At 38.5% G+C, this 27146-nt stretch overlaps 1 protein-coding gene across 3 annotated transcripts in view; it reads left to right on the forward strand.

The window, feature by feature from the left end:
- Positions 1–27146, forward strand: part of TMEM87B (transmembrane protein 87B) — a 59270-nt gene that overhangs the window by 10028 nt on the left and 22096 nt on the right. The window contains exons 4-15 of one of the 3 annotated variants that reach the window (XM_058534609.1): positions 1652–1780; positions 3007–3060; positions 4336–4426; positions 5907–5968; positions 6209–6392; positions 9271–9370; positions 14128–14221; positions 16137–16208; positions 19245–19353; positions 19435–19493; positions 20720–20823; positions 22054–22127. In XM_058534609.1, coding sequence (XP_058390592.1) covers positions 1652–1780; positions 3007–3060; positions 4336–4426; positions 5907–5968; positions 6209–6392; positions 9271–9370; positions 14128–14221; positions 16137–16208; positions 19245–19353; positions 19435–19493; positions 20720–20823; positions 22054–22127 — 1132 coding nt within the window. Of the gene's footprint in view, positions 1–1651; positions 1781–3006; positions 3061–4335; positions 4427–5906; positions 5969–6208; positions 6393–9270; positions 9371–14127; positions 14222–16136; positions 16209–17442; positions 17515–19244; positions 19354–19434; positions 19494–20719; positions 20824–22053; positions 22128–27146 lie in introns of all 3 variants that reach the window. The other 2 variants (XM_058534608.1, XM_058534607.1) reach the window with 2 other exon arrangements.

Raw genomic sequence — 27146 nt, forward strand, 5'->3', positions numbered from 1 at the left:
GGCCTAGGTTCGGATCCTGGGCGTGCACCGACGCACCGCTTCTCCGGCCATGCTGAGGCCGAGTCCCACATACAGCAACTAGAAGGATGTGCAACTACGACATACAACTATCTACTGGGGCTTTGGGGGAAAAAAAATAAATAAATAAAATTATTAAAAAAAAAAAAAATTTTGCCAGTTTTCCAATAACATCCTTTTTAACAGTGGTTTTTTTGGTACAGGATCCAATCCAGGATCACATTGCATTTCTGCAGTGATTTTTTTTTTTTTTTGGTCTTTTATGACATGACATTGATATATTTGAAGTGTACAAGCCATTTAATTTTACAAAATGTAATTTATGTCTGATATTTCCTCATGATTAGATTCAGGTTATATTTTTGGCAGGTATACCAGAGAATACTGGTTTGTCCCAGTTTTGGCGATGTTAACTTTGATCAGTTGGATAAGGAAGTTTCTGCTAGGTGTCTCTACTGTAAAGTTACTACTTTTCTAAAAGATAAAAACAACAGAAAACAAACACAGAGAGACAGAGAATGGATTGGTGGTTACCAGATGGGAAGCGGGGAGGGAGGAGGGTACAAGGGATGATTAAGCACATGTGTGTGGTGATGGATTGTAATTAGTCTTTGGGTGGTGAACAGGATGTAATCTATGCAGGAATAGAAGTATAATGATGTACACCTGAAATTTATATAATGTTGTAAACCAATGTTACTGCAATAACAAAAATTTTAACTTCCAAAAAAAGCGTTACTACTTTTCTTTTTGCTATTAACAATAAATTGTGAAGAAATACTTTTGTATTTGTATGTAAATATACTGTTTTTTCATCAGTCCTTCTTTTAACATCCTTTAATTCCTGCCTGATGAGTCAGTCGTTACTATGATAATTGCTGAATGGTGATTTTCTAATTCTTTGTCTTCTTCTACATTTATTAGCATTCTACTCTGAGGATGAGCTCTCTCTTGCCTGTCTGTCAGTCAGTCAGTCAGTCATCAGTGTGGACTCATTGATTTTTACTTTGTTATATGGGTTATAATCTATTAGTATTTTTATTTATTTTGCTGAAATCGTCCCTTATTTGGCCAGTGGGAGCCAACTTAACTTTTTCTTGATGACTGGGAGCTGCCATTATGGGCATGGTTTTATTCATCCATCTAGGAAGCAAAGAACCTCAGGTCACTGATGTGTAAATAAGTGTCTCCCTTGTACTCAGTTGGGTTTGCCATCGTTGCTTTATGTTGCTAAGTGTTTGGTTTATCTTTCCTAGTAGTCAAATATTGCTTTATTTCTCTGTAAAATCTTTTATACATGGGATAAAATGGAGGTAGCTCCAGGACAAAGTATGTTTTATTTCTCGATGAACCATTTCCTTGTGTTAATATCTTAATCACTTTTCTTACTGTAAGATTATGCTTGTATTATGTATTACTTTGTCTGAGCACATTGGAATGGCTAAAACGTTATGATCACCTCAATTATACTTAAAATTATATTCAAAACTTTTTTCTTTTCAGTATTTTGTTCTACTGCATATTTTCACTGTTCCAAACTGAATAAATTTTTGGTATTATTTAGATATAAAGTTTTACTTCTTGGATAAGAAGTCTGGAAATAAATTATAACATAGAATTTTACCTTGGATAGGAGCTGTCACAAAATCATGACAGTGTTAATAAAGACTTTTGTCATTATTTCGAGAACATCGAATGTCGGACAACAAAAAATGAAAACTTAGATTGCAGCAGTGATTTACAGGTGTTTCCCTCATTGAATGTGAGTATCTGTCTTGCCGTGTTAAAATAGAATTTATTTTACTCCCAGTAAATACAAGCATCAGCTCTAATTCCGTTTTATCAGTATTTTGATAAAGAGAAGTGCTTAATTTGTGAATTTTTAACTTTAGTTCTTTTGTGTGTATGGTAGTCCATAACAAGTAAAGTATTGGCACCATTGTTGTATTTCTTTGTGCCCCTTTGCAGCCACATTCATGAAAGAGGATCCTTTTATCTTCCTTTCATGATCTGCTATCACTTCCTCTCTCTTCTGTCCACTCAGTCGGACTTTTGCCCCCATCATTCCATCAAAACTGCTCTAGTCAAGGTCACCAGTGACCTCCGTGTTGTAAAATCCAGTGATCCGTTACTCTTACCAAAGATCTGTCCTCTTACTTGACTTACCAGCATTTAACACACTTGAACACTCTCCTCCTTTATGTATTTTCTCCTTGCTAGCTTAGAAGATTAGATTCTAAAATGTTAACAGCAACCATCCCTTGGTAGTGAGGCCATGGGTCATTTTAACTTATTTTTTGTTCTGTAAATTCTGAAATGAAAATATATCTTTATTAAAAATTTTAGGGGCCAGCCCAGTGGCGCAAGCAGTTAAGTGCACTCGCTCCCCTGCGGAGGCCTGGGATTTGCCGGTTCGGATCCCGGGTGCGCACCGACGCACCGCTTGGCAAGCCATGCTGTGGTGGCGTTCCATATAAAGTGGAGGAAGATGGGCATGGATGTTAGCCCAGGGCCAGTCTTCCTCAGCAAAAAAAGAGGAGGATTGGCAGATGTTAGCACAGGGCCTGTCTTCCTCACACACAAAGAAATGAAAATAAATTTAAAAAAAATTTTAAAGGAGTTGTTTAAAAAATTTGTGTTGAAGTGTAATAAACATATAGGAAAGTGCGCATATCAGAAGTGTACGGCTTGATGAATTTTCAAAACCTGAACACAGCCGTGTAGACCCAGATCAAGTACAGAGCATTTTAGCACCTAGAGCCCCCTTTTATTTACTAATACCCTCCCCACCCACAGTAACCACTATCCTTATTAAGGAAGTAATTTTTCAAAAGCAGGATTTTGTTACCATGTTTGGGGTACAATAAGATTTGTTCTCTGGTGTTCAGCTTTCAAATATATATTTTTTTCTTAAACTATTTTTTTCTTAATTATTAAAACTATTTCCCCATAGAAATGCAGCAATATAAAATGCATTTTTTTCCCCAGAATAAAGAACTAATAACAAATATCAGAAATGTTTCAAACCAGGAAGGATCAGAGGTGAGTCATTTTATTTGTCTTTAAATCAAATATATACAACTTACAGTAAAACTGAAAAGAATCTGCTGATGGATGGATACTTGTAGAGTAATATAAAGTAGGGTTATTAGGATTGGGAAAGAAAAAAGAAACATTATTTAAAACAGTATATTTTCTTGCATATGTGTACATGAATTTTGTATATACTCGTTTCTTTGTTTTTTTAAAAAATCTCCTGAAGGTATAATTTAAAATTAACTTCTATATAGCCTTTCTTTTCTTTAAAAAATAAAATTCCACTTTTAGATCCCCAAATGGAATAGTATGTTTCATCGTTAAGGATGTAAAGAAATAGAAATCATGAGTGGAGCGTGGGCACAGGGGCGGGGAGGTTGGTATTTTGGGCAAATACCAAGAGTCAGAAGACCAAGAGGTCCAGAGGGTTGGAAGGAGGGTGTAGGGACTGAAAGCAGGTTTAGGAGAGCTTAATGTTTGCTTTTATACTGTGAGTGACTCTTCACATTTCTGGTTTTCTTCACCCATCTTAAAGGGTAGTTTGACAGTGGAAAGGCATTCCTTCTACAGTGGCTGTGATTGAACTCTCTCTTGGCTTTGCACAAACTCTGTCGCAGATGGAGGATTAGGAAATGAAGGAAAAGGATAGGCAATATTCAGGACGGAGGAATGTGAAAAGTTTGGTTCAGTTGTGTGGGGGCATTGAAGGCTTCATAGGCATTACAGTGGGCAGTGTTAGTCCTCAGTGGGACTAAACTAGTAACATAATACCCTAAAGAATTTAAATAATTTAGCATATATCATGAATCTGAGTCATTTCTAACAATGTTATCTGACTTCTTCCTCCCTGAGTTCAATTTTAAAAACACACATTGAAAAACTGAATGCTTGATGATATTAGGATAAAATATGGGAAGAGTAATATTGGAAAAAATATTTGAATGGTAATATTAAATAAAACGTAGAATGGTAAGATTGGGGGGAGAACCTGTAGAAATGTAAAAAGTAGAAAACATTGAAGAATGGAAAAAGCTTTTTTCTTACTCCATCCCTTTGGGTCTGGGAGGATGGTGGTAAAAAAAAAAAATGGAGGAAATCCTTCCACTGTCCACTGTCTTTCCTCTGCCTCCCATTCCTTTTCACTGTATTATGTGCGTTTTTTAAAAGGTACCCAGTTCAGTTACTAAGAGTTGTTTTAAAATGTGGTGAACAAGTGCTTAGCTATATCTTATATAGCAATTAAAAAAAATAACATAAAGGATTTTTTTTTTCTTGTTTCAGGATGTGATAGCCAGAACACAGAGAGATGGGTTTCATATCTTTATTGTTTCTATTAAAACGGAAAAAACAGATGCAAAGTGGAATTTAAATGGTATAGTTAAATTGCATGTGTGTTTACAGTCTGCTTTTACTGTATTCTGTATTTTTGTCATTGACTCAAATTTTCTACGTTCTCTATTAAAACATTCAAAAATGAATTTCTGTTACAAAAATGACTAATCTGTTTATTTGGGGGACATAAAACTTTATGCTTATCTTAATTATAGTATTTATTTTTTTAGTGGATTGGAAATTTAAAATTAATTTAAGATAAATTAAAAAAATTTTAAACTTCATAGTAAGATATAAAATTCTCTATCCTTCCAGGTTAAAAAAAAATTTTTTAACATGTAGAAATGGGTAAGCAATGTCTTAATTGTATTTGAAGTAGATTATATTCTGTTCTTGAAAGTGGCCATCATCAGTGGTTTAAAATTTTGTTCTTTGAAAAAAACATTTTTTTTAAACCTCTGTCTGTAACCCAGAAGTAGTAGTAGTATGTCCGCTAACTGTGGCTTCTGTCATCTGTGAGCTCCCCTGCTCCTCTCCTGCCAAGGTAGACCCTCTGTGCCTCGTTAAGCTGTAGTCCCTACTGCCCAGTGCAAAAGCGGGCTCACAATAAGCAATTTTCAAGGGAATGAATGCTTTCACATATCCTAGAATTGACTGGCTGTCATTTTCCAGAGTGAGGTCTGCTGGGCTGACAGTAGCCAGACAGCGTGTGAAGGTCCTGGGGATTTGCAAACCGCTCTGAGTCATCCACTGGGCACACAGAGGTAAAGCCAGGCTTTGCCTCTGAGAGGTGCCCAGGCCAGTGGGGAGGCAGAAAGCAGTGAGATGAGACTGGCATTGCTGCAGAGTAGGCACAGAGCTGGGGGTCCGTGGGGGACGCTGGTGGAGGTGACTGCTCTGGAAGAGTGTGAAGTAGGGCTTCCTCCTGGAGAAGACAAAATGGGCCAGACCATGCCAGACAGAGGAAGCAGGTATTTTGACGCCATTCTGCCAGCGCCCCCTTTGTGCCCCCTTCCTTCCCAGGTGGCGTGTCTTTTCCCCTGACACCAGCAGGCAGTTTTAAGCCCCTGCTGGTTAGTAACTGGAGTGATTGCTGAGCAGCCCTGCGAGTCTTGCACTATATTTGACACTATTTATTATTGCTATCTCAGACAGTAATCCAAACTTGATAGTCGAGTTCAGTAATTTTTCCCAAGTTACGTTAAGGAAAACAAAGTTCTCAGCGAAGTCAGCGACTCAGCAAGGGGCCAGTCTAAGGCTAGTACTACTTTGCTGTCTGCGTACAATCAGATTTGGCCCAGGTTTCACAACAGCATGTGTACAAGTAAAGGTATCTTGATAAGATTACATAATCAAACAGCTAGTAATTATCCAATACCACATGTGTGCTAGGTAAAAATTCAGCATTTTTTAGGTTGTATTCTTGGAGCCTTCTGAGAAATTAGCTTACATTTAAAAACTTAAGACCAATTGTTAATTTAATTCTTTAATTTCTTTATCCCTGCCCTCACCGTTGCCAGTTTCTCTTTCTATGATGGGGCCTCATGGCTATATCTCTGCTTCAGATTGGCCTCTGATGATTGTGAGTATTTCTCATCATTTTTTCCTTTTTTATTTTTTACTGATTTTGTATCCTAATTGGAAAATTAAAAAATTTTAAGAGCTCAGTGGTGATAATCCCTTAGTAGCTAATGCTTTGACATACTCTCTGTTTCTGGTTCCAGAGTGACTGGAAAATAAAGGATTGGATGCTGGAATGTAGAATGTCAATTTTCAAATGATCAGAAGGCTTACCTGACTAAAATTGCTTCTCTTCCTACAGTTTTACATGGTGATGTGTATCGTTTATATTTTATATGGCCTACTCTGGCTGATCTGGTCTGCCTGTTACTGGAAAGATATATTAAGAATCCAGTTCTGGATTGCAGCCGTTATTTTCCTGGGAATGCTTGAAAAGGCAGTTTTTTATTCTGAATATCAAAACATCAACAGCACTGGGCTATCAAGTAAGTTGTGATGGTCTCCATAAATACGATGTGGTCCAGGAGGCTCCTTGCGTTTGTGAGCAGAGCTGTGGGAGGTCCCCCTTCGTATAGTGGGCTCCAATGTGTATTGTCTTCATTTTCTGTTTTCCTTCATGCTGACTTTCCCTCACTTTCCTCCTGGGGAAAAGAAAATTCCCATTCCTTAAGGTTCACCTACCAGTGATGGGACTAAAACAACACAAAGTTCTAGACAGGGAACTTTAGGTGCTGCCGATCCTTTTAACATATTTCTCTGTTTTTTCCCCCATCCCCTTTCTTGTTCTTTCTCCTCCAAAAAAGAAAAGAAAATTTGGCCACGGGGGCTAAAATCAGTAGCCCTGGGATGAATGGTGCCTGTAGCCTTCTTGCATTCTCTCTGCATCTTCACTCTTGCAAAGAACTTCACGTGACCATTGGAGGCCCCGTCGCAGTCGACACAGTTTACGTGTGAGGCAGAGAGGGCATGTAGTTGGTCATCCTCAGATGTGGGCCCCAGACTTCTAGAAGGTAGATTTCAAAAAGGCCAGAGAAGGAGAGTATGGTTAATTCCATCGCTGAACCTCTGGAAAGGGTGGAAAGTACTCAGGAATGTGCTTCTGAGTGGTCACTTACAAATGATCTTGCTACAGATTTTCAGAGGGCGTGGTTGTGTCTGCTATTTGTTTTAAAATACTTCAGGAAAAAAAAGTGAGTTGGAATATAGATGCAACAAATTTGGCATAATGTTGATAATTATTGAAGCTGAGTGTTGGGTACATGGGAGTTCATTCTACTACTTTCTTTATGTTGGGGAATGTTTGTTGTTTCCCAAAATAAAAGGTTTAAAAAGACATGTACAGAAGAATAAATGAAGGACAGACATGCAGGCAGGCATATTAGAGAATTATTACTCCATAAGAAGTTTTAGTGATACTTTTGTGTGTGTGCACTCTAAACCTGGTAAGGAAGGAAGGATGGGGCTGCTGCTTATGGCTGGGGATTAAAGCATTCTTGAATGTCAGAGAAGGCAGTTCTGCTCCTTTGTCGTTAGTGATGGTCATCTCTTGTCTAGAAAGAGTAAAGGATGGCGTGAACTTTTTGTTGAGGGCAGAAAAAGCCTGAGATCCATGAAGAGATGAGAGACCATGTGCCGTCCCCATGACTTGAAGCCCTCTGTTTGAGATGACACCAGAATAGCTAGGAAGAGAAACCCTAGACTGCTATCAGTGTCTTTGAGGAGTCCTGTGGAAAAGGAGAGATGCCAGAAGGCTGGGCATGGGCCGATGTTGTTTCTGATTTTTCCAAGTGGGAATTCTGTAACCTAGGCTGTCTTGCCCAGCATTGATCCTGAAAGGATAGGCCTTAGAAAAATTTCTAAAAGAATAGGGAACAGTGATTGTGAGGACCCAGCATGAGTACATTAAGAATAGATTGTGTCAGATTAGCTTCTTTCTTTTATGCTGCTAGATTGGCAGTTGGAAAATGTAATAAACTTAGTATATATCTGGACTTCTTCAAGGTATTGACAAGGTCTCTTGAGATTTCTTGTAGACAAGATGGAGAAATGTGAACTGAAAACAAAAACAATTTGGTGGATGTACAACTGATTTCTGAATGTCTTTCTAGTTCTCTCCATCTTCACTGTCAGCACTCTCATCATCTCTTACCTGGATTTCTGGAATAACCTGAGCATTTTCCTCAGCTGCAGTCTAGTTCCTCTCCAAGCCATTAAGTAGAGCAATCTTGATAAAATAAAGCTGTCCCTTTTATTCCAAAGGTCAGCAAACTGTTTCTGCAAAGGCCATATAATAAATGTTTTTGGCTCTGTGGGCCGTACTGTCTCTATTGCAACTACTCAACTCTGCCATTGTAGCGTGAAAGTGGCCGCAGACAACAAATGGGCATGGCTGTGTTCCAGTGAAACTTTATTTACAAAAACAAATGTAGGGCCAGATTTGGCCTATGGGCTGTAGTTTACTGGTTCCTTGTTTACTATCGTTGACTTCTCGCTGTCCTTAGCATCAAGTCCAGACTTGTAGCATGGCCTAAAAACCCTATGTGATTGGTCCCTACCTCTGTCCCTAGCCTCTTTTCTTGACGTTCTCTCATTACCCTTTCTGCTGCAGACATACTGAACTTCACATCTTGCAGCATATTTTGCTTTTCTGCTTTTCTCCTCCATGCCTCCAATAGCAATTGCATGTGCTATTTCCTTTGCTTTCCCCTTTCCTTCCCCCAAATAGTTAACTCCTACTTAGCCTTCAAATTCTGATTTAGATGACACTTCCTCTGAGAAGCTATTCTGGACCCACATGCACTGCATCTCCCTAAATGTTGGTTAGGTTGGCTTTCTTCATAGTCCTGGGAGATACTGTGTTAGCTCTAGCACACACCATCCTAAGTTCTGTCTGTTTACTTGTCCTAACCAGAGTACAAGCTTCCCGAAGGCAGGGATCACGGTGTATCTTTTACTATTGTAGTCACTCAGTAGAGCGAAAATGAATAAATGATGAAGACATCCTGGAGAAAAGAACTCCAGAGGACATTATGGTGTTCAGATATTCACAGGACAAGAAGAGGGACATAGTTCTTTGTAGCCTCAAGGGGAAGAAGAACAGAGGGACGCTAAGGGAGACAGTTCCGGTTGACATAAGAAAGCTGTGCCCAATAGAGCTGAGCGAACACGGAGTGAATTCTTCATGAGATAGTGAATTCCTCTTCACTGAGGGTTTCAGACATCAGTCGGATTAGATGATTTTTAAATCAAATATAGCTAATTTGTCTGAAGTCAGAATGTAGTTGTACACAGTACATATTTAAAATCTTGGTGGCGGCCTTCCAGATGGACACAGAGTGAATTATTTTCTTTCTTCCCCCCTAGCCCAAGGTTTATTGGTATTTGCGGAGTTGGTATCTGCGATTAAGAGGACGTTGGCACGCCTCCTTGTGATCATTGTGAGCTTGGGTTATGGCATTGTGAAGTAAGTATTTGTGTGTTGAAAAGATACCGAGTCTCCAGTCTTGTGATTTATCCATCTAGCCATGGGCGTGAGTCTGTAGAAGCTGCAGAGTAGGGCTGTTGAGGACAGGTCGTTGTGGACATCACTCATTCAGAGGGTCACCAGAAGTCGGAGCCGACTTGACGGCACGTAACAACAAACATCATGACCTCTGCGAAACTGGCAACTTCTCAATAGCATAATACAAATCCCATAGGGAAATATCTGCCTGAACATTTTTTTTTTTTAAATGAATAGATGTCAAAGATTTTATTCAACTCATTAATTAATGAAGGAACCAGTAAAATGTAAAAAAGAACTAAATATTTACAGACAAATGAATAAAGAAAGATTACATTAAGATTGCTGGGTTGTATACAAAACTGGTTACTGTTCTATGGGCAACAGACTGTAATCTTTGGGGTTATCATTTCCACTGAACAGAAATTATTTGCATCTGTACCAGGCAAAGATCTATCAGCTAGCCTGTCACTTTACGAAGTCTGAGATCTTTAATCTATAGTAAACAGTCAGTTGGACGAAGTACTTTTCCTTCTATAATCCTTGGGTGGCTTTACCCCCATATGACATTAAAATGTTTTTGCCTTACATCCAAGTTTTATGTAATTTTTGCCTGAACATGTTTTTAAAGGATCTCCATGTACAGTCATGCGCTGCCTAACGATGTTTCGGTCGACAGTGGACCGCATATATGACAGTGGTCCCATAAGATTAGCACCATACAGCCTAGGTGTGTAGTAGGCTGTCCCATCTAGGTTTGTGTAAGTACACTCTATGATGTTTGCAAAACAGCGAAATCGCTTAGTGACACATTTTTCAGAATGTGTCCCCATTGTCAAGCGACACATGACTGTACTGGCTTATTTTATACTGTCCTCAAATAAAGATCCCGAATTTGAATTCCAGTAACGTTTTGTAGTTGGATGAATAAATAATCAACTTTAAGGGTAATGGAAAATTTAAAATGATTCTGGAAGTTCAAACCATTTTCTATTTCCTAAACAGCATAGTCATGCTTTTGTGACTGTATCGGGGCATTGTGAGGGAGAAGATAAATGCCAAGTCAGCAAAATTTTTGACTGAAATCTGGCCGTCTCCTGAACACCTGCTTCTTCTGGACCCTCTCGAGCAGATCTTTTCTCTCTCATACCTGAGTCACAGAGCGTGGATATGGGAGAGCTTGTCCTCTTTATCCTCACTGCCTTTTTCAGACCATTCTTCTTCCTTCTTCCCTAAAACCCTCTGATTCTTAGAAGCTCAGGCCTTCAGACTGGACCACTGCTTCATCTTCTTGTTGCAGCCCCCCGTCAACTCCAGATTTCTCCACTCATCCCTTCACTCTCTGAGCACGTGCTTCACTGTCTTTCTCCTCAACACTTCATCTGTCAGAATTCCCTGTGATTTCACTATCCATGTGGATGAGCCTTTAAATAACCTGATCTTACCTCCTCGCCTCTGCTGCTCCTGCCTGTCACCCCAACTCAGCTACTGATTTCCATGGCTGTGCTCTAGGCTTTATTATTATGACCCTGCACCCTCTTCATAATTGCCACTTTAAGCAATCCACTTTTCTTTCTTCCCCCTCAGCCCAAGGGTTATTGGTGTTTGCAGAGCTGACATCTGCGATTAGGAGGACATCGGCACGCCTCGTTGTGATCTGTGTGAGCTGGGGTCACCTCCTCTGTCACCTCCTCTCTTTCCTGTTTACTTGCTCTAATGTGTCAGCTCCAGTCATTCTCTGACCCTGGTGTGGCCTCCGGCCGTTCGATGCTCCCGCCTTCCGCTGATCCTCCCCTTCTCACGTCCTCCCCTTCTTCCTTTAGCTTATATTCCTGGTCCAGCAGGCTACTAACATCCTTGCATACACCTGCAACCCTCTGCCTTTCCCTTCGTCAGCCTCCCTGGATAAATCCGGCTTCCCGTCTGCCTCAGACTCACACCTGAGCAGCGGAATCTGCCTGAGAAGAACACGCGACCACACTGTCCAGGCTCGTTTCACTTCGTGACCCTGTACTTCAAGTTCGCCGTTGTTGCTGCTGGCAGTTCTTCTAGATCCCCTTGTCGATTTATATTCTCACTTGCCCACTTTGCAGAAGACCGTTTCACTCCTTCTCTCTCCTCACATCTCCGATTGCCTGCCTTCATCCACCTCAGCTCATCTTGGTTCTTTTCTCACTGAGGAAATAGAAGCTATCAGAAGGGAGTTCCGACGCGTTCCCACCGCAAATCTGTGTCACTCCCCCGACATGTGGACCAGAAGCAGTATTCTGCTCCTCTCTGAAAGGCACAGACCATCCCTGCTCGTGGTGAAGTCCTGCCCCTGGCCTTGTGCTCTGGATCCTGTTACCTCTCATCTGTCAGAGAAGCTGCCCCAGCAGTCGGTTCTGTTTTCTGCTGGATCATCAGTTTTCCTCTCTGGTGGGTCACTCCCATCAGCATGCTGTCTTTTCTGTCCTCTTCAGAAGCAGAACCTTCCCTAATCCCGCGTGGCCCTCTCCTCTGCTTCTGCTTCATTTCTCTTCACCCCTGAGCAGCATACTTTTTCAAATGAGTTGTCTGTACTTGCCACTTCAAAGTCCCTCATTTTCTTTTGAACATACCCTAGTGAGCTTCTGCCCCATTTCTCCATTGAGGCTGCTCTTGTCAAGGTCACCTTGACCTCTCCTTGCCAAATCACCAGCCTTCGTGGAGGTGCCCCGTCAGCAGCTTTGGTGGTGGAGCCCTGGCTGCTCCTTCCCAGTCTCTGCTGGAGCCTCTTGGTCTTGCTGAGCTCCAGCATTGGAGTGCCCAGGCTCAGGCCCCAGACCTCTGCTCTAGTGACTTGCACCCCTGGGCACTCTCATCCAGTTCCATGGCTCTGACTTCAGAACACATCCAGAACGAACCTTTCCCATCCCTTCTACAGCCTCCACCCTGGTCCAAGCTACTATCTTCTCCCGCATGGACTACCTTAGTAGCCTCCTGACTGGTCTCCTTGCTTCTCCCCTGGGCTCCTGTCAGTCTTTTCAGACACAGCAGTGGCCAAGATAATCCTTTTAAAATGTAACTCCTACCACTATCCCTTTCGAACACTCTGCTCCGTACTGCCGGCTTTCTTGCTATTGCTGTTCATTAAACACAACAAACATTTCCTCACAAGGCAGTAGAGCCTCTGCCTGTGAGCTTCTTTCCCCAGATCCCGGGGATAGTTTGCTCCCTCACTTCTTTTAGATCTCTGCTCCACTGTCGTCTCCCAGGGAAGATAGCCCTGTCAGGATTCCTAACGTAGCGCACACCCTTGGTCACTCTGACCCCTCATCCTTTTTACAGGGCCTCTTGATGTATATGTTAGTATTTGTTGTCTTTTCCCTCCCGTTGAGTGCAGTAGGAGCTTTCCCTGTTTTGTCTCCTGCTTTACGCTGAGACCCCAGTGCAGTCCCTGGCACATAGCATGCACTCAGTAAATATGCATCAAATGCACGCATGTATGCTTGTGAGCTCAGGATTCATGTAGTTAGCAAGATTTAGCCAGGAAACTTTCTTTTCATTGGAATTTTATTGAGATTCCTTCTCAAATCCCTTTTTTTGTGGAGGGGGTGGGGCTTAGTACGGATACAGAACACAAAACCCTCTTGTGGAATCTTGTGGTACCTCATGATTCTAGTGATGAACATGGGGTGCCGAGGTGTGGAGTGTGGTTGCTGCAAAAGGAGTAAAAGGTTGAGCTGATGTGTAAGGGCACAAGCCCTTTTTGAGTGAATCCCTTCGCTGTCAGCTTGTTGTATTCAGCTCTTACAAAGCGGCAGCAGTAATACCGGCTGTCGGAGGGTTCCAGTTAGCTGGCTATAATGAATCAGAATTTAGATTCACTAAATTAGATAAACAGTCTTAAATATGAGCTATGAATATTAGTTTAATTTTTACTTAGATTTTGTTTTAAAATGAGTATCTTAAGTATTTTTTCAAAGCCAGTTTTTTCTTCTAATTAAGAGGGTTTTTGAATTAAAACATGTACAATAAATTCTGATTTGCAAATGTCATGAAATTTCGGTTCTAGTTTCAAATTATTAATTGCAAAAATCACCATCTTTGCATTTTCCCATCTCATTGATATTTTTAAAGAATCAAAAATGTTATTTTAAGTCTTTTCAATTTAAAGAATGAAAACTAAAGTCTGTTAGCACTCTGTTTTGTGTATTAAGAGAAGGAGGGTAATGGGATTCGATCTCCTGATATCCTGCTCAATCTCTGCCAAAGTCGTAAACTCAGTAGATTATCTCTAGCAAAACATTTCTCAGAACGGTTCTTAATCGATGTTAGTGAAAGAATTAAATTATTGTTTTGCCAGTGATGCTTAAAAGTTGGCATTTACCTTCCTAGGTTTCGTCAGTCTTCTCTTCCATTCTGTGGAAGTAGCACCTGGGTTATGTTAATTATGTTGCTTAAATTTCAGCAGCAAAATTCTCCAGCACCTGTGTGGCCTCACAATGTCGCTTCATGGGCATCAGTATAGCTTCCAGTCTTAGAGAAGGAGGCCCCTTTATTCTAAGCCTGTTTCTGCTTTGTTTTCAAGAAATACGTTGTTTCCTGAAACAAAGTACCTCGGAGGCAGGCGCAGACTGATTTGATTAGATAGTAACTTCTTGGCATTGGAAATGGGCTTGTATTGTACTCAGATGCATTTTACTCAGCCAGGCTTTCTCTTTTTCTTTTTCTCTGTTTCCTCTTCCTCATTCCAGGCCTCGTCTAGGAACAGTCATGCACCGGGTGATTGGACTAGGGCTTCTTTACTTCATCTTTGCAGCTGTCGAAGGCGTGATGAGAGTCATCGGGGTAAAAACTACACAATTCCACTTCTCCGCTTTTTGTTGTTACTGTGAAATATGATCTTACTTTATATCGCCTGAGATGAGCTTTTAAAGTAGAAAGTTTATGAAGAAGGCCCAATTTGAGCTTTTTTTCCTGTGGAATATTTTCCTTTTTTAATACTTCCTGAAATTAAAAGGCTAAACAGAGCACTTCTTAAAATGATACGATTGATTATGAAGGCACCACTTGATGTCATTTCAGGAATTAGCTTCATCTCAAAAATATGCATGGTTATTCTTTATAAAGAACGTTTTGTCTTTTGTCATTATGCAGTCTGAACACATTCATTTCTTCCCTCACCCTTGGTTTACACATGTGTAAGTAAGCAGAAAGTTAATTACAACCCTCACACATACAGACAGTATATCTCATCTCTCTTGAGTCTCATTTGGTTATAAGTTTTCTCCTTGACTTGTGGAAATATTTTGGGTATTCAGCAGAGCCCACTCTTGGAAGAACAAGGAGGAGGTAGTGTTCAAGGGAAAAATGACTCTGGCAATATGGCAAGCAATGCTTTGCTCTCTAGAGAAGAGTCAGAATATTTAAGTCTGTGAAGACTCCTAGATTTCTAGCTCTCAGTTTTTCTTAATAATATGGTTGACAACTGAGTGAGTAAGAAGCTTATTATATTTTACTTGATTCAAAGAATCTTGTGATTTTTACCCAAAATGACTTTTGGATTAGATGTATAAATCAGATCACTGTGCAGAGTGGTTAATCTGTATATTGCCACGTCAAGTTTACTTCACATGGTTTGACCTGATCCTTAAAGCAGGACATTTGTCCAATGACGTTAAAAGCCTCATTCTTCTTCCTGTTGACCTTGATACATCTGCATTCTGTGTTAGATACACCTGCTCTTTTCATCTTTGATCCATTGAAAGGTATTATTTTTACCTTTACATAATAATAACTCTGCATTTATGTATGTAATTCACAAGAGTCTAACCTTTGCTAGAAAGAAAATAGAAAAGATAAATATCCCGCATATAGATGTAGTATATACATTTTATTTCCTTAAAATTTTACATAGTCAACACCTTAGATATACAGTAGTCCTCCCTTATTCGTGATTTCGCTTTCTGTGGTTTCAGTTCTGCGGTCAACTGTGATTCAAAAATATTAAATGGAAAATTCCAGAAATAAACAACTCCTAAGTTTTAAATTGTGCGTCATTCTGAGTAGTGTGATGAAATCCTGAACTGTCCTTCTCCTTCCCACCTGGGACGTGAATTATCCCTTTGTCCAGTGTATCCATGCTGTATGCACACTACCCACCTGTTAGCCCGTTAGTTAGGAGAAAACATAGTATGTATAGAGTTTGGTAACTCCTCGTTTTAGGCATCCACTAGAGGGTCTTGAAACGTATCCCCTGGGGATAAGGGGCGACTGCTGTAACTGTTTTATATATGATTCTCTGTCAATTCTTGATTAGTTAGAGTGTCTCATCTGTGGTTTGTTTATACTGTTCCACACAATTCCTTTTCCTTATTTTACTTTTCTCCACGTCCCTTCAGGTGCAGGAGGAAAGATTAGGAGTCCATTTCATTAGTGGCCCTGGCTGTAGACTTGGTTTGGAGAGGGGAGAATTAAAAGAGTTGACCTAAGTGGGACGGGGGACATGATGCTTTTTATTTGCCATTCCATGTACAATTTTACCTTATCATCAAAGAAGTTGTTGACAAATTAACATATGTTGCTGCCAAAACAGATACTTTCCATGTGCTTAAACACAATTCTATTAGGAAATAAAACCCTGTGTGTGGCTTTTGTAAAGAGGTGAGATGAGCTAAATTGTTTTTCTTCATTGGATGATAATTCCCATAGTATAATGAAACTTTTACATTCAAGTTTTTTTTTTCCTATTTTTATCTTTTAGGGTTCTTACCATTTATCTGTTCTTTTGGGTGACATTATTTTAGCAGTTATTGACTCCATTTTTGTATGGTTCATATCCTTTACTATGTCCTTCTAAAGTAGTTTGTTGTGTCATTAAAATCAGATTATTTTTAATTTGTAATAATAATAAAAGAAATATAGTTGTCCATTATTATTACCTCAATATAGGAATTTAGTTGAGGGTGAAAAAATAACAGTTCTCCAAACAAAGAATATCTTTATTTTTTTCTATTTAGTTCAGCAAACTTAAGTGCTCAGTATGTGCCCCATAGTGAGGAAGCGTGGAAGAAAAAGATATTGTCCCTGCATTTAAAGAATTGACAATCTGGTAGGGGAGACAAAAACATAACTAGGAGCAATATGGTAATTGTAATTGCCATTTTAGAGAGGTGCCGTGCAAAAGGGAGGAAAGAGAGAAATTAATTCTAGCATAAAAGTCAGGAAAGACTTCATAGAGATGGTAACATTTAAATTGAGACTAGGAGAACAAATAGAGGTTTAGTAGGAAGAGAATCGGGGAAAGCATCTCTGAGAAGAATTGAGGGGAACAAATAGTTGGAAGCATAAACATATAGGGACAGTGGCAGAATGTCCCAGACATTGTAGCTTGCCTGTAGGTGAACATGTTGGGAGAATCGTGGAAGGTGGGGCCAGAAGGGAAAGATGGAATGACACGCTCAAGAGGTTAGAGTTCCTTCTGAAGGTAGACAGTAGAGAGGAATTGAAGCTGCTCAGGTGAATAACATGAACTCTGTATTAGAAAGAAGTCAAGGATGACATAACAGGATGACTTGGAAAAGGAGAGACTAGAGACAGGAAGTCTAGTAAGGAGTCATTTGCAGTGATTTAAAGAGGAGATGATGAGGGTTAGAAATAGGGCAGAGGAAATGGAAAAAAGACTCTAAATGATAGGCTCGCTAGAAACGGGTGGCAAAAGAAGGGAGAGAAGGCTTCAAAGATGTCTTGCCTGTCTCATTGTGGTGGCTGGGGGCAGTCTTGCTATCCTCAAGGCAGTGAACTTGGAGAAGGGGCCGTGATGGATGAGGTTTGAGCTGCCCAGACATCTTAATGTCTTCTCTTCTGTCATTGTATGGAATTGAGTGCTTGCATAAGGACCTGCTTCCTTTGATTTTAATGAACTTATTGTAGCTAATTCTTTAAGGATCTCGTTCTAAAGTAATAGAAAAAATAGCCTGAAAAATTCAAAAGCCATAGCCTTTCTCATGAAGCCCTGCCAGCTCTTTTTTTCTGCTTGTTTGTTTTGTGTTTTTGCTGTTTTGCTGCAGGCAAATGATTCTGATCTTGTGCTCCTGGCCAGTCTCCCTCTCTGTCTCCTTGACTCTGGCTTGTGCTGGTGGATATCCTTTCCTGCCACAGCAGCGCTGCCATGCTGCTTCTCACTTCAGGATGACGGACCTGTTTGCTTTCCTTACTACTTTCCTTTAACGGGAGAAGTGATTTACGCTTTACCTAAGTTTAGCAGTGTCTTGGTAAGTGGAGGCTTAGGCAGTTTTGAATTTGCTTTTGATCTTTTTATTCCTTGGCTTTTAAAAAACACTTTTGAATGATTAAGATTAGATTTTTAACACAGAAAATTGGTTTTAGTCAAGAATTTTTAAAAAGTATTTGTCTTGGTAATGTTTAAAGAATAAAGCGTATTTGCATTTTTGGAAATTCTGAGAGTAGCCTTAATTGGCTGGATTGTGTTATTTTACAAATTGATCTTCTTTTGCAACTTACTGGTCATTTGGAAAGATTAAGAAAGCAGTTTTGGCAGTTTTAGTACTAAAATGAAGTTTTTGATTAATGAAGTATTTGGAATTTAAAATAGGCATAAATGCAAAATTTGCCACTTCCATTCCTTGGCTCAACTCTGTTATTTTCAGCGTGTGGTTCATGAACAAAGCTTGGTGATTGTGCTCCAGAGGAAGCAACTCCCGTTCACCAACAGAGAGCTGTGGCCTGAATCCCAGCTGCAGTGCTGAGGAGTCAGTGGAGAAGCCCCTTTTGCTTCTTCATACTTGTTAATGTTGAACTGGACCTGAGCCCTATGCTCCTGGAAAACAGCCATGGTTAAGAGAACCCGCACCCTTTTGTGTTCCGGGAAGAGGCTGACTACAAAGAACCCTCCTTCCCCAAAGGACTTAGCTGAGACTCCCGGAGGCCCCGTGGTTTACCTAGGCCACGGCCAGACGCAGACCTGTGTACTTGCTGACCAATCTGGGCAAAATACCAGACTGGACCAAGTGAAGCGGTCTCCTTCTCCCAGGTCCCTGAGCTTTCATCACCCACGGCCCTCCTTACTGACCTCTCCTGAGCCTCTCACCCCAAGGAAGGTCATTTCCTGGTCAGTCATGCCCCCACTTCCCTACACCTTTTGCTTTCTACTCTTGTTTACGCCTCCCTGTGAAAGTGAAGCCCTTTCCTGCCTGACCTTCGGACTCATGCAGATCTTCAAGTCAGAACGTCCTCCCTATTGCAGTAAGCTTTTGAATAAAGTCTCTGCTTACCCCAGTCCAGATTTGTTTTATTTGACATATTTCAGTTTTTTATTTTTTGGTTTTTTATTTTATTTTTTAATATTTCAGTTTTTTAATTTATAAAATGGAATTGATAGATGACCTAACTTCTTAGTTATGGTCATTTAGAAGATAAAAGGAGAATAGACTGGAAAGAATAAAGTAAGAAAGAAAGAGAGACAGAAAAGTATAAGCCCCATGGCATGTCGTAATGTGATCTGTAAAGAGCGTTTGGCCTGAGGGGACTTGACAGTAAGTGGGTGACTCCATCCTGTGTTTGGGGAGCTTGGCACTGAAGGAGCACATCATAGATCTTCTTGCTGGTGTGTTTTCTTTGAAGTTTATTTAGTTCAGAGAATGGTAGATTGTAAAGCAAAATCTGTGATAAAATTAGTACCATGATCATACAATATTGGCTAAAATAACGTTTTCTGTGTTTTTATTAACTTTAAATTATAAGAACTGTATTTAACAGTACTAGTTTTGGAAGTGTAGTAGAAGACTCTTATTTTGTTTTTTATTTTAACTGTTTATTACTATTTGAAATGTTTTTCCTTAACTTTTTTCACATTTTTATAAGTTTGGCACAAACTATGAAGACTCTAAGGCTAAGAAAGAACACAGTGAAATTTTCTTTATACAGGCACTTTACAAATACGCTCATCTTTGCCGTACTGGGTAAGCTATTTAATTTTCCTTATAATAAATTATTTCAGTATTGCATCTTCCTTCAAAGATGGCTTTTTTGGTGTGTTTCAGCTTCTGTAGTGTTTATGGTGTGGACAACTAAGACATTTAGAATTGCAAAATGTCGATCAGTAAGTATAATCTCCGTTTTTAAATAGTTTTCATTTTTATTTATACTATTTTATTTTGTGTAATTTTGAAGACTTTAGTTTGTGTTTGTAAATAGAAGTAGTTTTAGTGGAGATTTTTCTGTTTACTTTGAATTATTTTATATAGAATTATAAAAACTTTTGCCTCCTTTAAGTGAATCTGAAAAAGTTCTTAAATCTACTTTTCCAATTATGCCCTTTTCTCCACTTCCTTTTATATATTTTGAAAAATAATTCTCTCCCTATAGAATTTAAGGTAACAGGAAATCTTTTTCTTCCTGCATGCCATGAAATTGGGTTGTTTGTCTCTAAATAGAACTGTAAACCTTAAAAGTCTGACCTGTTTCTAGGATGGTATACTCATTATGAACATTCAGGAGATACTCTCCATGGGTTCTCTAGTTAGAAGAAGATACATTTCTTAGACTTAAAATACGAAAGGCCCTCTTTTGGGGGCTTCTTGATTTGGAGCTAGTCTCTAGTTCTGTATAAACAATTACAAACAGCCCTCTGAAAATCCTGGACTTCTGCTGCCCTGGGGATAATTCAGTGAGAGAAGAGACTGAATGTTCCTTTTCTTCCTTCCCTCACCTTAGTATTTTTCACTTGGAATTCTAAGAGTATCTTTTGGATTTTTATTTTTGTTTTCTAAATTTTTCTGTTACCCCTAAAATTTTATGGAAGGGAATGTTTATAATGTTAAACAGCCCTTTAGAAACATTTCAAGCAATATATAATAAAATCTCCTGTGTTACTAAAAGCAAGATAATCTATTGGGAAAACCATTGCATTGAGATTTTTGCGTCAGAGGTTCTAAGGTCATCAGTGTCAAAAATATCCTGTGTCAGCTTGGTTCTAATTCTGCTATTAACCTGCCTCATGACTGTTGTCCTCTAGAAAATAGATTAAATGACCTCTGAAGCCCCTTTTAAATTCTAATTCTTTTTATTATGACACTTTACAATTTATGTTAGGATTTTATTCATCTCATTGGTTATAAGGCTGAAATAAGCATTAATGTTGATTTTATAAAGATAGCATTTCTTAATTTTTATGTTTCTTGAAAAAATATGTCCTTATTTGTTTGGAAGTTACTGATTGGAAAGATTTCATTAGCACTTGTCATTGTACACTATTTCAATGGGAAATCTAGATGTTTATGTTGATCAGAAAATTAACTTTTCATGTTTGAATTGTCCTTATTATAGGATTGGATGGAACGCTGGGTTGATGATGCATTTTGGAGCTTCCTTTTTTCGCTTATTCTTATAGTAATAATGTTTTTGTGGAGACCATCAGCAAATAATCAAAGGTACCTAGCGTAGGAAAATTCAAGTTTGGCAAGAGTTTGTTGATCACCTGCTACGGTGCTAAAAACGCATTTACGGAAGCTGTGGGGAAGTAGTCCTTGCTTTTCAAGGGGTATACAGTCAAGTAGGAAGACAGACATAACAAGTGCAAGACAGTGAAGTAAGAGATGTGTAAACCAAGTCCCGGGGAAGACGGAAGAGGGGTGAGGAAGGCTCCATGAAAAGGCAACGTTTATATTAGTTATGCCTGAAGAAGGGAGCAGGGCAGTGAAGACTGAGCTGGGAAAGAATGTTCGTTTTCTGGGGTAGTGGGAAAAAATATGGTGTACTTTGGAGGTCATTGAGGCATGCAGTTTGGTTAATAACCACTTACACTGGAGGGAGATAATGCTGGAAAGGAAGGGTGGGACCGAAATCCTAAAGAGCTTGAATGCTAAGTTCAGAAGGTTGTGCTGTCGACTGCATGTGATAGGAAATCCTGCATTCCCTTGCCTCATTCCTCTTCCCCAAGGAAAGTGCTGGGAAGTTTCTTGTACTCCCTTCTAGGAGAAAATGAGAAAGTATATACCAGTGTGTGTGTTTCTCCCTCTCTTTTTAAAATCATACAGTAATAATAGTACATAAATACATATGTACACTGTTCTGCACTTTGTTGTTTAAGATGTATCTTCCCATATCATCTTGTATAGATCTATCCCATTAATGGCTATATGGCATTTCAGAATATGAGTGTTGCATAATTTATATAAGCAGTCCCTAATTAACAGACACTTCCTTTCTAGGTTTTTGCCATTATCAACAATGCTTTTTGAATGCTTTTGGACCTAGTAAATGTGGCAATCAGTGTGCTTTATTTTCACCAATCAGATTAGCGACTTCTGTTTCATCAGGGGATAAGCGAAAAAGTAGTGGGCAGGCAGGTAAACATGACCCAGAGAGAAAAGTACAGCAGAAAACTCCCTTCCCTGAACATTGTATATTGCAAAATTGCTTTCCAGAAAGATTTGATCCATTTATGCTTTTGCCAACAGGGTTTGGGAGGTGCAGTTTCATAGCTTCTTCACAATAATCTTTGCTAATTTGAGAGTAAAATGATTACATTTTTATTGTTTTAATTTATGAGAAACTTTTAAAATGTAGGTATTTTGGCGTGCAATGACTTTTTAAGATATAAACGGAAAACTGAACGTATTTAAACACGCTAGTAAAACTACTCCTTGTTTTTGATATAGATATGCCTTCATGCCCTTAATAGATGATTCGGATGATGAAATTGAAGAATTCATGGTAACATCTGAAAATTTAAGTGAGTGATATGTTTTCTTATTAAATGACCATTGTATGTATTGTAACAGAAATATTGTACCTTTATTGTGATGCAAGGTCACATACATTTTTTTCCTATAAAGTATTTTTAAAACTGTATCTGCAGAAACCTGTATTATGGTAGGCAGTCACAAAAAGAAAAGTCAGTAATGAAATTTTTGAGATTGTTAATGTAGTTTGAGCTTTTGTTACTTGTTTGCTCTTAAAGTCTGAATATTGAGGTAGGTACACTTTTTCATAGGAACGATTTGGTATATATTGTGCCTCACTCCTAAATAACATTCATCTTGATGATTGCTAAATTTCTTTGAATCACATCTTCTTCCTCTTTTAAAAGTATGCACATCTGTAATTTCCCGGTCAGGCCCAAAGCATTTCTAATTGTGGTTTTAGTGCTATTTTCATCTTTCTATTAATTTCTACATAGCATTTTATCATTTTATTAATTTTACCATAATATTCTAATTAAGCATTTATTAAGGCAACATCAATAAGTAAGTTAGATGTTGAGAGTAATTTTATATTAGTTCCATTTTGCCTTACTTTGGTTTCTTTTATTAGTAGTATTCTTTTCCAGTTTGTTTTTGTGCTCTAATTGTCCAAAAAACTGTAAAAATTTTATAGTCTACCCAGTCATCAAAAATTGCAACATAATCAATGTGTCTTTAGTGTCCCCACTTCCTTTCACCTCCTCTCATCTTATTCTCGCCTACAACTAACTAACTCATGTTTTTCTGACTTGACTATTAAGAAAGGAAACCTGAAAAACTTATTTGCAACAAAGATCTTAAAATTCAGTGTGTTGAGGTTCTGGCTCCAACAATGATGGAGTGAATTGTATTGGACTAAGTAACCTGCCTGCTGGTAACTAGTGTAAACTCGGGACAGAATATTTTTAAAAATTAACTGTTTGAAGGCACTGGAGAGCAACAAAAAGCAGGCAGAAACCAGAAGAGATTTGACTGTTGAAAGAAGAGAACCACTCTTAATAAATTCCACATTTATAGAGCTGTTGTCCAGAGTGCATCCCAGTCGATGTGACAGTAGAGTGGTTAGAAGTCAAGTAGATAGGTGCAGTCTTACTGATGCAAGGAATTGGAGAGTCAAGTTTGGGGTTGTAAGAATGCCTGGAAATTGAGGGAAGAAATCCAGAAAGGAGAGAGCCACAAAGGGGGAAATTCCAAAATCCATGAAGTCTCTCAAATCTTATCTGATGCCTGAACTGGGCATGCGCAAAGTGAAATTCCAAGAGGCCACGGGGGAAACAATAGCCATTAGGCTAAGAAGCAGAACAGAAATTTCAGCAGCTGCCCACTAGAGTGTTTGAAATTTGAATCTCAACAAGTTAAAAGTGCTTGGGTAAACACCTTGGGCTTTCCATTAAAATCTTGCAGGGCCACACATTCTAGGACCACTGAAATTCACCCTAGGCCAAATCTAAACTGAAATAAACCCACCCTAATAAAAGCTAACAGAATGCCCTCACAAGACCAAAGTGATCCAGCAGTAATTTGATGCCTGCTAGAACAAAATGCAACACTTCCAGAGGAAGAGAAGAGAATCCAGAGTCTATATGATACCATCCTCAGTGTCCAGTATGCAGTAATAAATTACTAGACATGGTATGAAACTGACACTGTGACCCACAGTTAATGGAAAAATCAGTCAATAGAGATCTGGAGGTGGACCCAGTGTTAACAATTAGCAAGAGCAACTTTAAAAATAATTATTATAAATATGTTAAAGAATCTATAAGAAAAGATTGGTGAAGACAAGGGAAATTTCAGGAGAGATATGGAAACTTAAAAAAAATTGAAATACTAAAACTGAAAAATAGAATATCTGAGTTAAATTCACTGGATAGGATTGATAGTAGATGAATAGACTGGATACAACTGAATAAAAGTCAGTGAACATTTGGAGACTAAAGAAATTTTACAAACCAAAAACCTGAGACAAAAGATTGGAAACAAAGTGAACATAACTTCCGTGGCTTGTGGGACAGTATTAAACGGACTAACAAATAGCTAATGGAGCTCGAGAAGAAGAGAGAATGAGGCATAAAGAATGTTTGAAAAAAATATTGGCCAAAAAATTTCCACAATTAAGAAGAGCAACCCACAGATCAAGGAGGCTCAGTGAGCTCAAAACAAAATAAATACAAGGAAAACCATACTTAGACATCACAGTCAAACTGCTAAAAACCAAAGCAAAGAAAACTCTTCAAAAGAAGCCAGAGAAAGAAGATCCATTAGATTCAGGAGACCAATGATCAAAATGACAGCAGACTTTTCAGAAGCAGTGGAGTCCTGAAGACAATGGAATGACATTTTTAAAGTATTGAATGGAAAAAAATATGTGTCAACTTATTCTCTATCCAGCAAAAAAACATTTCAAAAATGAAGATGAAATAAAGATATTTTCAGATAAATGAAAGCTCAAAGAATTGGTCATTAGCAGACCTGCACTAGGAGAAATGCTAAAGGAAATTCTTCAGACTGAATAGAAATGCTATCAGTTTGAAATTCAGCTATAAAAGAAACTGAATGAAGGAGGGAAGAGCACTGAAAATATACATCAGTAAATGTAAAAGACTTTTTTCTTTAATCTTTTAAAAGTTAATTGACATTTTATAGCAAAAGTAATATATTATTGGATTTATAACATAGAAGTAAAATATGACTATAGCACAAAGGATAGGAGAAGGGGTAAATGAAATCAGTACTGTATTACAGTTCTTACATATATTCAAAGTAGAGTCTGCTAAGCTAAGAAACGTATTGGAATCTTTGGAGATCAAATTTAAAAATATAGAGTGATATAGCTAAAAAGTAGGTAAAAGAGATAGAATGGAGTATTAAAGCATATTCTTTAACCTAAAAGGATACAGGAAAGGCAGGACAGAGAGGACAAATGTAAAACAAATAGCAATATGGTTGACCTAAACCTAAGTATTTTAATAATTATATTAAGTGCAAGTGGACTGAATACTCAATAGGCAGATTGTCAGACTGTAAAAATAAAAGTGAAACTCAACTATACGATGTCTACAAGAGACACTTTAAAAATGACACAGGCTGGTTAAAGGAAGGAAAAAGATATATCATGAAAACACTAAACATAAGAAAGCTAGTGTGGCTATGTTAGTATTTGACAAAGTAAACCTCAAGAAAGTATTACCAGTGATTTTAAAAAGTGTCATTTCTTAATGATAAAAGGGTGAATTTATCTAAAAGACATAATGATCCTAAATGTGTATATAGCTAATAACAGTTCTGTCAAATTTTGCTTCATGAATTTTGAAGCTCTAAAGAGAGACATAGACAAATACAGTCATAGTTTGATATTTTAATATTCCTTTTTCAGTAATTAATAAAACAAGTACACATGTTAGTAACAATGTACAGGAGTTGAATAAAACTACCAACCTAATTGACCTGATTGATATTTACAGAACATTACATTTAGCAATTGCAGAATAAATGATCAAGTCCACATTGAACAAAATAGACTATTTAAAAAGTCTCCAGGGGCCGGCCCCGTGGCTTAGCGGTTAAGTGCGCGCGCTCCGCTGCTGGCGGCCCGGGTTCGGATCCCAGGTGCGCGCCGACCACCGCTTCTCCGGCCATGCTGAGGCCGTGTCTCACATACAGCAACTAGAAGGATGTGCAGCTATGACATACAACTATCTACGGGGGCTTTGGGGGAAAATAAATAAATAAATAAATAATTATAAAAAAATAAATAAATAAAATAAAAAGTCTCCATATATTTCAAAGGATTGCGATCGTATAGAACACGTTCTATGACCATAATGGTTAAATTAGACTAATAACAATAAGATATCAACAAAATAATCAAATATTTGGAAATTAAGCAATGCATTTCTTTTTATTTTTTTTAAAGATTTTATTTATTTATTTTTTTCCCCCCAAAGCCCCAGTAGATAGTTGTACGTCACAGCTGCACATCCCTCCAGTTGCTGCATGTGGGACGCGGCCTCAGCATGGCCGGAGAAGCGGTGCATCGGTGCGTGCCCGGGATCCGAACCCAGCCGCCAGCAGCGGAGCGCACGCACTTAACCGCTAAGCCACGGGGCCGGCCCAAGCAATGCATTTCTAAGTAACTCATGGATTGAAAGAATATTAGAAAATATTTGATACTGAATGATGAAAGCACAGCATGTCAGATTTGTGGGATGCAGTTAAATCAGTGCTTAAAGGAAAATAAATAGCTTTAAGTGCTTATATTACCAATAGAAAAAGGAAAGAAGAAACAAACAAGTAAAATCAGCAATCTTTGTATCTACCTTAAGAAGCTAGAAAAAGAATGGCGAATAAAACCTAGAGCAATTAGCTGGAAGGAAATAATAAAGTGTGCCGATATCAATGAAATAGAAAATGGGGGGGAATAGAAAAAGTAAACAAAGCCAAAAGTAATTTCTTTGAAAAGATTAATAAAAATGGGTTAACCTCTAGGCGGTCTAAACCAGAAATAAAGACAAAATAGTACAGCAAGGCACATTTCCAATGTTGGAAATGATGCAGAGAACGTTACTACAGTAAAAAGGTAAGTAAGGGAATATTATGAACAACTTGATGATGGTAATTTGGTCATTTGGACGAAATGAACAGATTCCTTGAAAATTATACTTAAGAAACTACCCTAATCTAATTTTAATTTTAACCTTATGCCACTAAATCTGAATAGCCCTCTATCTATTAAATTGTTTCAAAATTTAAAATCTTCCAATTAAGTACCAGGCCCAAATGGCTTCACTAGTAAATTCCTTCAAATACGTAAGGAAGAAATATTCCAATCTTACACACACTCTTTAGAATGTAGAGGAGCTGGGAATACTTTACTTCCCAACTCATTATATAAGGCCAGCACAACTTAGATGCCAAAATCTAACAAAGACAATACAAGAAAAAATTGCAAGCCAATATCACTATATGAGTAGAGGCATAAAATTCCTTTAAAAAGTTAGTAAATAAAA

The sequence above is a fragment of the Diceros bicornis genome, chromosome 40, assembly GCF_020826845.1.
Source record: "Diceros bicornis minor isolate mBicDic1 chromosome 40, mDicBic1.mat.cur, whole genome shotgun sequence".
Taxonomy (NCBI): Eukaryota; Metazoa; Chordata; class Mammalia; order Perissodactyla; family Rhinocerotidae; genus Diceros; species Diceros bicornis.